The sequence below is a fragment of the Micropterus dolomieu genome, linkage group LG05 (genome assembly GCF_021292245.1).
Source record: "Micropterus dolomieu isolate WLL.071019.BEF.003 ecotype Adirondacks linkage group LG05, ASM2129224v1, whole genome shotgun sequence".
Lineage (NCBI taxonomy): Eukaryota > Metazoa > Chordata > Actinopteri > Centrarchiformes > Centrarchidae > Micropterus > Micropterus dolomieu.
This window is the reverse complement of record NC_060154.1, coordinates 29,319,571-29,331,771: the sequence shown is the minus strand read 5'-3', so window position 1 is coordinate 29,331,771 and position 12,201 is coordinate 29,319,571. Positions and strand designations below refer to the sequence as shown.

General features: G+C 39.3%; 2 protein-coding genes across 2 annotated transcripts in view; one reads left to right on the top strand and one right to left on the bottom strand.

The window, feature by feature from the left end:
• The window catches only part of tbl1xr1a (tbl1x receptor 1a), a 402,448-nt gene that overhangs the window by 178,843 nt on the left and 211,404 nt on the right, over positions 1–12,201 (bottom strand). The gene's annotated exons all lie outside the window — the stretch shown is intronic.
• mep1ba (meprin A subunit beta a) overlaps positions 1–12,201 on the top strand; it is a 59,396-nt gene that overhangs the window by 38,515 nt on the left and 8,680 nt on the right. The window contains exons 5-11 of the mRNA XM_046050029.1: positions 5,937–6,015; positions 6,122–6,239; positions 7,268–7,446; positions 7,645–7,863; positions 8,645–8,794; positions 10,223–10,429; positions 10,642–10,898. Coding sequence (XP_045905985.1) covers positions 5,937–6,015; positions 6,122–6,239; positions 7,268–7,446; positions 7,645–7,863; positions 8,645–8,794; positions 10,223–10,429; positions 10,642–10,898 — 1,209 coding nt within the window. The remainder of the gene's footprint in view (positions 1–5,936; positions 6,016–6,121; positions 6,240–7,267; positions 7,447–7,644; positions 7,864–8,644; positions 8,795–10,222; positions 10,430–10,641; positions 10,899–12,201) is intronic.

Here is a 12,201-nt window from a genome sequence, read left to right as displayed (position 1 = left end):
AAAAGTTACGTCCGGTCAAGCTTTGTAAACAAGGTGGAGTGTTGCCCACGTGAGAAGAGCCTCCGTCAGACCCACTTATACCGTGTTTAGCAGCAAATAGAGGTTGTCAAGTAATAAGGGACATACATACACATACATGTACTGCAAAAATGCATTCATTGTGTATTCCCCCATATTAAACAGGATTATAGTATTTTAAGATCCTGCTGTTGCAATACATTTCTAGTTGAAATTAAAACCAAATCACATGATTACACCCTTTTTCTGATGACAAAATATGCTTAAATTGTAAAACACAGAATTCAGAAATATTAAAACTGAAAACACAATCTGGGAAAAAACTTTTAACGGACAAGGTGACAAACCTAAACAGGCAAAAATTTGTGCACCAAGTGTATGATAACACCACATGTCTGTAACACGCTTTTTTCAAGTTTTTCACCCTCCCTGAAAAAAATCCTAGGGGAAACATTGAACAAGCCATTCAACTATAGTATTTTGCTACAGAAAATGTCGGGCTTCAGCACATACAACTGTGTTGTTGTTTTCTAAATCTATAAGTGGAGTTTGGTTTGGAGTCTCTGTTGTGCTTGAGCCAGTCTTTTGTAATAAATTGTTATAGATTACCCAGCAGTATAAAGTCACTGATATTAGCCTTTACCAGCTGCAACATTAGTAATGCTTACACATTAATGCATCACTAATTATAATCCAGTAATAATTTTGCCTTTCTGTATAAAGAGTACTTTAATTTTTGACAGTAAATTTTGATTTTTTTACTTAAGTAAGGAAAGAAGAAGTTAATTTTAAGCAGAAATTTTACTTGTAACAGTGTATTTTACACTTTTACTGAAGTGAAACACTTATTTTGCCACTGATATAGGCCAATTGTCAATTAATTTACATTACCATCAAACGCTTGCACATCTTTCTTCTGCAGAGTTAAATGGTGTGATTTTAAAAGTGGGGACTCATGGAAGTGAGTTACATTAGAGAATTCACATAATTCTAAGTTAGGTTAATAATAATTTACTGCAAACTGTAAACTCTTAGTTTCTGTTTGGAAAATCTGAGCTAAATGTCTCTCTGTTTCATTACAGGAGAGAACATCTCTTCTCATCACTCCATGATGTCCTGATCAAAGAAAAAAAATCAGCACTTACTAGAAGAGAGAGGGCATTACCAAATGATCTCTATAATCAGAGTGTCACCTGAATCCTTTTCATGTATAATCTGAATTTGTTGCTATAAATAAAATATATTCTGACAGCATTCATGTTCAACTTATTTCTTCCCTTTAGCAAAACTTCATCATTACCAGTCAGAGTGAGTAATATGGATACTTTCAAGGGTCCTCAACTATCTAACTATAGTAAGCTGTGAAGGTACTAAGGCAGCCTACAGATTTTTAGTTGAAGTCCCTCAGACTGTGCTATACTGTAGCTCCATCTGTAGCTTTTAGGAGAGCATTATCCCAGCCTAAAGAACTAAATGCTTGAGCCTCAGATCCTGATATATATTCATAAGACATCAGTTAGGGCTGTAGCTGCCAAGGTCATGCCTTCTGTTTTGTTTCTGGGAATATGGGGGTTTTCATCACCATAAGAGTTTACTCTACTACAGTATATTATACAAGTGACATGGTGGGATTTGATGCCGGATTCTGATTTTTATTACTCTAAACTGTTTAGGCAAACACAAACATTATTAAATTAAAGTAAATTAATTGATTTTTAAACCCGAATTATATTCTCGGCTGTATGTAAGCTTTTTCAACATCGCTGGTTAAATTTACACAGTGCTGTGAGTAGGCCTATAAAGTCGCCTCTAGCCTGATTGACAGGTCGCCTTAGTAACGACTTGTCAATCACAGATAATCCCGCTCTGAAGCATACTCTGCTTTCTGCTCTATTTTATGGTCCATAATTTACTAAATGAACATCATGTTCTATTGAAGAAAACATGAAACTAACGATTGAGACCGTAAACTCATTATGAAAGTGTTTACTGAGGTAATAACTCAGCTGAGAAGTAGGGTCATTTTACCATTATTTTTAATGGAGCCGGACTGCTGGCCGTTAGATAGAATGCAGGTTTAAGGGACTTTCGGGTTCGCATCAGTTTGCTGACTGGAAGCTTCCCACTTGATCTGATCTTTGTATGAAATCTAAACTCCACATGGCATAACTGTCAGTGTTGTTACACATAACTGGAATTGTAGGAGGGTGACCGACAGAGGGAGCAGAGAGGTGAGGATAACGGACTGTGACGGCCCACACTGGATTGGGAGGTATATACAGTGTCTGGGCTGAATAACTATGAAAACATTTTTGATGGCCTGGTGCATTATCCAAATCACAGGAGATGCAATTTTTTGATTAAGGTAAAACATTATAAATGAAGCATTGTGTTGCTACAGTAATGCCCACAAATAATATTCGCCAAATGTAAGGGAACCTGCTTTTTTGGTGCACAAAACAAGCATGTTCGCATTTTTTTTTCAGTGAAAATGAAATCACTAAAATCATGACTCATATCACAATATGTTTTTTTTATATACCATAACCTTTAACGAAAGTGTATTTCCCAAAATGTTAATTTATTCCTTTAAAGCGACGTCTCTTCAAACTGTACCTCAGTACCAAAACTTCTATTCAGGGCTATCTGTGTCCCTGTATAACAAGGTCTGCTAATGCTTTACTGTACCTGTGTCTCATGATGAGAGATTTTATATAAAGTGTGTAAACTGACTCTGAACAGTATGTATAGATCACATAAGGCTGAACTTCTGGGATTCTCATAGGATTTTGTTTGATAAAATAAAAAGGACACCCATTTTCAGTTTCTCTCCACTGTAAGCTCACTTACCACAATTCTTTAGTTTCATCTTGTCATGCTGAAGCTAAAGAGAAGAGGATAGTTGGTGACAGCCTTGTTGATACAGTATTCGGCATATGGTGCACAATGCAAATTGATTAAGCAAGCTTCCTCCACAAGGAAAAAAAACCCAAACATTTTCTAATACTATGATAATAATGATAATATCCATTGACAAAAATGCAATATGACATCCATAACTATGTTTTCAGTGGTGTATAAAGACCTTACAGAACCAACATTTTTTTATTACCTTAGAATGAGCCATTTCTGTCTACATAATAATAATAATAATAATAATAATAACAATAATAATAATAATAAATTACATTTATATAGCTCTTTATCATAGATACTCAAAGGCTTCACAGTGAAGTGGGGGGGGACCTCAACCACCACATACACTGTGGGTCCTCTTACGTAGTCATGCTGCGCCGCCATGTTTCTACTGTATCCCAAGAATGCAAACTTGTAATTTGTAATATGGTGATAATGGTTACTTTGCTGTCCATGTAGAGTGAATTGGAGTATTGTTTATATACTTTGATAATGCTAATCCAACACATCTTTGTAGTGACTGGACACTCCGATAATCCGACAAAGACTGAAGTGATCGTGGTACACGGTATGGATATGAACCAAATTAGAGACACAAGCAAAGAGGGAGAGACACCAGGTGCAACACATCAGGCAATTAAGACAGGGAGCACACACACACACACACACACACACACACACACACACACACACACACACACACACACACAAACAGGATCAGACAAGAATTATAAAAATTACTAGTGCATTCATGTGTAATTAGGATTTTTCTAGTTGCTGTAGAGGTGGAGATGATTTGAACTATTTCATATAATGTTGATGTAGCCGATGTTGTTGATCATGCAGTTTATTATATTTTACATACAAAATATATGACAAATACAACTCCTAACTGTCAGATAAATGCAGTGGTGTAGAAAGTACACTATTTCCCTCTAAACTATAGTAGAATAAAAGTGTAAAGTACAGAGTACTCAATACTTAAGGACAAGTACCAAAAATGTAACTGTGCTTAGTTACATTCCACCACTGTGTCTGTGTATGTGCGTGCGTGTGTGAACTGTAAGTTTGATCTTTTGCAAAATACCTGCAGCTGGGTATGTTTATTAGTAAATGTAAATGCTCTGTATTTGTATAGCTAGTCTTTTCGACCACTCAAAGCACTTTTACACTACATCATCAACAGAAACTAACATTCACACACATTCATACACTGGCGGAACAGCCACCAGAGGCAATTCTACCTCCTGAGCCACAGCCGCTCCTGGTAAGTGTAAGCCGTTGCGTCTTTGTCGAACACTAAAATCCATATTGTATCTCCAGTGCAAAACAATGCTTTAAAGTTGAGTCCTAGAATGTCAGTTATTAGGGTGGCTACAACAGTTAGATAAGCTAATCATGACTATTAAATTAATAATTAATTTAACAACCCTCAAACCAAGTCATAAAAATGTTCAGAACATGTGAATGTTGCATGCGCTGCAGTGTTTCTTCATCTGCACAGCAGGACTCAGGCAGGTTGAAGCAACACAGTGAGCGTGTATCTTCAGCTGCAGCCATGGCGCTCAGGTGGATCATTCTGTTCTTTGGCCTGGGACTGGTAAGTGTAAGCCTTTGCATCTTTGTCAAACACTAACATCCACGTTGGATCTCCAGTGTAAAACAATGCTTTAATGTTGAGTCCTAGAATGTCAGTTCATTCTTTAGTAAATTATGTGATCAATGTGCTTTCTAATGTATTTACTAGGCAGCAGCCAAGCTAACAGGTGACACAGGTGAGTCACATATTGAGATTTTTACATGTTATTTACAGTCAAAAAGTAGACAGACACTTCAGTATAACTTGAGTGAGAAGATTTGAAATACCCCACCCACCCTATACACTTGTGATCTTTTGCCAGTGAATGCCTGACTCGTATCTGCTATTGCATTTTACAGGGGTGCTTAACAGTGTCCCCACTGCACCCTTCATGAACTGAAGTTGTACATTCAGCTCAGCAGAGACAGTTCTAACTCAGAACTTCCCACTGGAATGTATTTCAGTGGCTGAGGTGTCAGCATTATGAACACCTGAAAGAAATATGTCCCTCTTTGCCTAAAGGGCTATCACACAGAACAGCTTGGAAGTCGATTTAAAACCTTAAAATAGTGTTGCGCTGCAGAATTTTTTTATTTTAATGTAAGAATAAATAAGCTCTAAAATATATGTGACATTTAGAAGTAAACATATCTCAGGTCCCTGCATCATTTCAGTAAACAGTATAATAATAATTATTTTTTTTACCTCCTGTAATCACATTTTGAGCAGCACATTATTGATTCTTCATCTGCAGAAACTGATGTTGATGAAGGCCAAGACTGGGAGATCTTTAGCATCAATGAAGGTTTGTGTATCATTTAATTTTTTGTTTCGCTTTCTTGTCTAACATTTATACGTCTCTGATGATTTTCATCAACCAAAACAAATTTCCTTTGCAGCGGCTGGTCTGGACCTGCTGGAGGGAGATATTGACCAGGAGGAAGTAAGCTAGTATGCACAGACACCAAAGACTCCAACGACCAAAGTCTACTGCTGCTCTTTAATAATATGCATATGCAGGCAGATCTTTTACGCACACAAATTATATTTTGATATATGAACATATTGCATGTAATATATTTCATATATTAGTCATGTCATGATAAATATTAAGACATGACTTTGAAGCATTCATAGATAATGGTCTCAGGTCTTATTTTATGTATGATTGTTTTGAAGGGTACTAAGTAATAACCCCTACCATGATAAATTGACGACAGCAATTTATAGAACTACAAGCTTACAGATGATGAGATCTACTAATCTAATACCCTTGTGTTCTTGAAGGAAGTAAGTAGTAGTAAGAAGAAATTTGCATGGAAATCTAAGATAGGCAGCAGTTACTTAAGTGAGCCTTTTCTAATCTGTGCTCTCCTTTCTCCATCTTCAATTTTATACCCGTTGTTTCCTTTATTCCCATCAGACATTCATCAGAAACTCAATCATAGGAGATAAGTATCGCTGGCCAACAACCGTTCCTTACTACCTGGAGGACAGTCTGGGTAAGACACGGTGTTTTGGAAACTCACAGTCGTTAGCATGTTATTATGGAAATTAACCAAATTAGGATGGTTTTTCAGTGTTTTTCTGTCACTTTGTAATGTGTAGAGATGAATGCAAAGGGAGTAATCCTGAAGGCATTTGACCAGTACAGACTGAAGACCTGCATTGACTTCACACCATGGAAAGGAGAGGGGAACTACATCTCTGTGTACAAAGGGAGTGGGTGAGCCGAGCTTTGGTTCATGTAAACTGTATTGTCATTACATGCTTGCTGGTTGAATGTGTCTTGGTACATGGGATCACAGCATACGTCCATGCCTTGCTAACACAGCATCTTCAACAAATGTTACAATGTGTAATTCCAGGCCAGATGCTTCAAACAAATGGGAGGCAGCGTTTCACCTCATCCTACCGCTCAGCCAGACGACTCTGAGCAATTCTGCTCAGAGTCGTGGGAATTGTGGAAAATTAAACTCCAAAAGAAGAGCTGGGAGAGGGACAGAGAAATTAAAAGGATGGCAAGGATGGGGCCTATATTTAATCATTTATCAGCTCAGGTCATTTATATGATATAATATTTAATTTATTTAGTTATAGTAGATTATTTGTGTGTTTTCTTGACAGATTTGCTTGCTGATGTACCTACAGTGGCTTACTTTGTCTGAACAGCCCAATTGGTTAACATGATCACCACTGTTGCATTGTGACACAATGCATAGTGTATTGGATATCTGAGCTGTTAATTTTTCACATTCTTTTGATCATGTTAGTTATTTTTTATGTTTTAATCTAAAATTCTGGCCATTTCTTACACATTGTACCTTTAAAGCTACACTAATTGTTTTTTTTATGTAGCAATGAAAAAGAGGTTGCTAGTAGAGACTAACCCACAGTTATCACCTGACTCTGCCGCTCCCCTCACCTCCCCAGAACCTTTTAGTTTTGCTTTGGTTTAGTCCCACTACTTTCATTAGTATTAGTGTTAGTATTTTGTCTACAGCTTGATCTGCATCTGTATCTGAACATTTATTATTACCGCCCACTGAGAATTTCCAGAAAAGACCTAATAAACGTGCAATAGTAATTTCAGTGGTTTGGGTTTATGCACAAATGTCAGTCTTCTGATAATGAGGAAGGTTCTGAGCTAAAGCTTATAGAGCTGTTTGTTTGTCATCCTCTGAAAGCTGTCTTTCTCTCCTGGGCTTGAAAGACCATTTAGTCAAAAGTGCATCTTGCTTCCCCTCTCTGTAGATGCTCCTCCCCTATAGGCAACCGGCGTGTGGGGAAGCAGCAGCTGTCCATTGGTAAAAACTGTGACTCTCTGGGAACCGTTGAGCATGAGTTCCTGCACGCTCTGGGCTTCTGGCACGAGCAGTCCAGAGCCGACCGTGATGATTACGTCAACATCATGCGGGATCACATTGAACCTGGTGACACTGATCTGTAACATTTATATTAGCGTATATTCATGTAATAACTTACTTATACAATGAATGACAAATTGTACAGAAACTACTCCTGCATTTCTCTCCTTCTGCATGCATGCTAAAAGAAAAACATTTCACACAACACAATTGGCAGTTGCTTGCAATAATTAAAAAACAGCTGAATTCTTCTGCCTTCCTCAGGTAAAGAGCACAACTTTAAAACATACGATGACACGGTGTCCAGTGCTCTAGGCGTTCCCTATGACTACGGCTCTGTAATGCACTACAGTAAGACGTCCTTCAGCATTGATTCTAAGCCCACCATCGTCACCAAGATCCCCCACTTCATGGATGTGATTGGTCAGAGGATGGGGTTCAGTGCTAGTGACCTAACCAAGCTCAACCGTCTCTACAACTGCAGTGAGTTCTGTCAGCCTGCGATTTGTCCATCAAAGAATACTTGTGACAAATATTGGAACTTTATTGGAATAGAGTTTAGAGAGATGTTGTCTCAGTTCTTTAGCTTCCATATGGCCTCTGCAACTTTATTTAACCAGGTTAGAAAAACATCCACAGTTTCCCCACTCAAACTAGCTCAAATTAGCATGGGAATGGGGGCAAAAACAAAAGTGTTTATAATTTTGTTGTGTACATCAATAATCAATCATTTCTCAGCCCTTAGTAATAAATCTAAGGCAGCCATGAATACACTGCAGATGCCACAAATGCTCAGCCAATAACTTTATCATGAAGTCATTGTTTTCATATGAACTATTGAAGGTTGCCAGCTCTTTTCCGTTATACCTTTCCTTTTGAGCCCGGATGAACTTCATGAACAGCCATATTTAACATCTTTAGTTATATTGCGAGATGTAACCATATTTGCGTGGGGGCATGTTTTCTACCTTCTACTACCTTACTAGCTGAGGGCACTGCATCATGTCAACCTTCATTCATTTTAGCACTCCTTCCATGCAGGGCAAATAAAGCTAGATATGTGATAATACATTTAATTGAAGATATCCTGATTCAAAACCCTTACATCATAAGTTTCCATCAAATAATTATTGAGACTGTACATTTATTCAAACATCCCTAATAGTCTGGCATCTACTACTTCTCATAACTTTATTACATGAATACACAAGAGCCTGCAGTACTGAGGTATCTTGATGAAATTGTGACTATTTTCTCTCCACAGCCAAGTCTTCTACGTTTGTAGACAGTTGTGACTTTGAGGAGGAGGACATTTGTGGGATGATTCAGGGTCCTGGCAATGCAAAGTGGGAACAACATAGTTCTGTGAAAGGAGGGCCCCAGAGTGACTTCTCCAACATGGGACAATGCAAAGGTGACTGTCAATCAACACAAATACATGTCTTGGTACAAATTGTGGTAAAATCTAGAGACTCTGAACGCTTCCAGAGATACCAAATATGTCGCAAAATAAAATACTGCAACCACAAAAATGCCATCTTGGGTTTGAATATTCTAATTTATTAATGAAACACTGGAAAAAGCAGATAAGATAAAACAGAACTTTATTCATCCTGAGGAATGCAGTACAAAGTAGTAAGAGTGCATACATACAGTAGAATGCAAAGAGAGACAATCAATAAGGCTCAAATCCTAAATAAACACAATGCCAACAATGTAAAGTGAAAGGTAAGGATCATTGGATATATATGAAAAGTGGCACATAACTGGGTATGTACAATACCAAATCAGATAAGTGTAAATGGTAAATTCAAATTTTCAATGAAGACGTTCATGAAATTACATGTGCAGCTTTAAGCTGCAGGTGATAACTGTCCTCAGCCTCCTTCCCTTCACTGATGCAGCCCACAATGCAGAGCCTGTGGGGCCCCCGTGCTGCTCACCACAGTGTCAGACATGCAGCCTTGCAGTCTAACATACTGATGTTGAATGAAGTAAAGAAATCAAAGAACATGACTCTCACACTGCTAACCGGCCTGTCCAGGTGAGCAAAGGCACGGTGAAGCAGGAAGATCAAGAATATACAGTATAATCTTATATTATACTATTATAAAGTTATTATGTATTTCATTATTAAATACTGCTAACACGCTGCTACATTTTACAGACACAGGCAAAATATATGGAACACAACTTTAATTTAGATGCGGACTGCTCAGTGGATACATACACATCTCTGTGAGGTTTTCCATTATCTAGCTAATCACTTCTTTCCCCCTTATCTAGCCTGATACAGTCAATACCTGACCTTGGTGTTCAGTGTCTGAAGATATTTAAAAACAAAAGGTGCTTGAAGTGATTTATAGCATAACCAGTACAAAGTACAGGCTGGTTGTAAACAGACATTGATTATTGTTTGATAAATATTAATGTATTGGTAATTTATTAGATACAGTTCAGAGGGGGTTTCATTCATTTGGTTGCTGTAAAAAACTGAAACATAATTTTGGGATTTACTGGTCATACTAAGCTAACGAGCTATCCACCCCTGTGCTGCTAAAGAACTTTGAACCCCTCATCATCATTTTAACAAAGATATGACAATTATTTCTTGCTGAGAGAAGAGAAACTGCTGGGAATAAGTTCTAAGTCCAGGCAGTACAACCTGCAGGAGACTTTAAGCACAGTGATCTGATGATGATGATGAAGTAGATTCTTGAATGTAGTAAAACCAACAAACAGCAGCAGCAGTAAAACCACAGGTGATCATGCAGAACTAAGTTTTCATTTGTTTGCTGTAATATGAAAGTTCTGAGGCCCAACAAGTTCTCTCTGCCCTCAGGAAAAGGCTTCTTCATGCACTTCAGCACGGCCTCTGCTAAACCTGGTGACCGTGCAGTCCTGGAGAGTCGTTGGCTTTATCCCAAACCTGGAGCCCAGTGTCTGCAGTTCTTCCTCCATAACACCGGGGCAGCAGATGATGTTCTCAACATCTGGGTGCGAGAGGATGACCGCAGCAGAAAACCGAAGCTCTTCAAGAGTATTTCAGGTAACAAATGAAATATTACATACTGTATGATCCACAGTATAGTTTTTTTAATTAAAGCCCCTATGTGGATGTTTCTGACTTTGGCGACTCCAAGCAACATTTAGACTGCAGCAATTTTCACCAGGTTTCTCTCATGTTTCAATAAATAAAAATAACAAAAACTCAAAGATTTCACCTACAACACTAATATCTATATTCTGTCCTCTTTTCAGGAGGCGTCAGGGGCTCTTGGGAACTGCATAACATCAATCTGAGTGTGACCAGGAAGGCCCGTGTGGTTTTTGAGGGCGTGAGGGGAAAGGGGCCATCGAAGGGAGGTTTCTCTCTGGATGACATTAACCTGTCATCCACAAAGTGCCCTCAGCACATCTGGCACATCCACAACATCACCGGCCTGCTGGCCACCACACCAGCAGGAAAGAAACTGTACAGCCCTCGCTTTCTGTCACCAGCAGGTTACTCCTTCCAGGTAAATACCTTTTTATTTTATTTTATTTTCTTTACAAAGACAATAATTTAGTAAAGCTTGATTATAATTTAGTAAAGTGTAATAATTTAGTATATAATATAATTTAGTATATAATTTATATAATTTAGTATAATAATTTAGTAAAGCTTTCAACAAAATTGAATTGCAACACCTATATTCAAAATTCAGTGCGCATGTGTAGGCGTAGCGTGTCTGTGTGTGTGGTGGCAGAAGAGGAACACTTACTGAAGAGACAGAGCCCCACCTTCACCGTTGTTGAGCTGAGTTGTCCGCACCTCGTGTCATGTTCAGATCATTTATCACCACTGATGAACCACACAAAGAATATTATATCGTTTTAAACCATTTCTTTTAATAGACCCTTTAGGAACCGCGACGGCCGTTGTCAGCCGTTTGGAATGCACGCAAAACTCTGCACAAGACGGGTGAATGGCAGACGAGCAGAGAGAAAATGGTCAACAATAAGCTTCAGTTTAGCTGGAAATGTACAGTGCAAGTTACAGTGACTAATGAATAGAGACTGCAGCTCCTCAACATTAAAGCGGAACTACCCCGACCGCTCGCAATCAGCGTGCACAAACACATAGATGATTTGATTATCAGTCGACTATAGGCAAGACATGGCAATTCTGATTCGACTATGTAAATCCTTAGTCATGGACAGCCCTAGCTATCGCTATTGGGTTAGAGGCAAAAACAGGATGAGTCAGCGCCTCACTGGGCACATAAGGTACCACCAAGCACAGAGCCAACATAATAAGCTACTAGGGCACAGACGAAGACTATGCGCTGCAACTGTTCCAAGTTCCAAGTCAGCAGGGCTAGCAGGAGCAGGGCCAGCAGGAGCAGGACCAGCAGGAGCAGGACCAGCAGGAGCAGGGCCAGCAGGAGCAGGACCAGCAGGAGCAGCGGACACTCCCCCCACCGTCCGGTTGGGAGGAGACACTCAGGACAATCACTCAGCCAGAATACTCAGTACTGAGCGAGTCAACGAAAAACGGGAGACATTCCGCAGGTAGAAACGGATGAATGAGCACGAGGAAGACCAGGCAGCCGTCGTGCAGATATCGTCCACCATCATCCCAACATCCAACGCCACAGAGGAAGAGACACCTCTCGTGGAGTGTGCGCTGATAAAGTCTGGGGGAGATTCACCGGCTGACACACAGGCCTGTGAAATAGCCTCGCACAGCCAGTGAGACAGACGCTGCACTGACAGGGGGAGCCCCTTGCACTGCTCCCTATAGTGCACAAACAGGCGCTGCGAGAGCCGCAAGCCGAC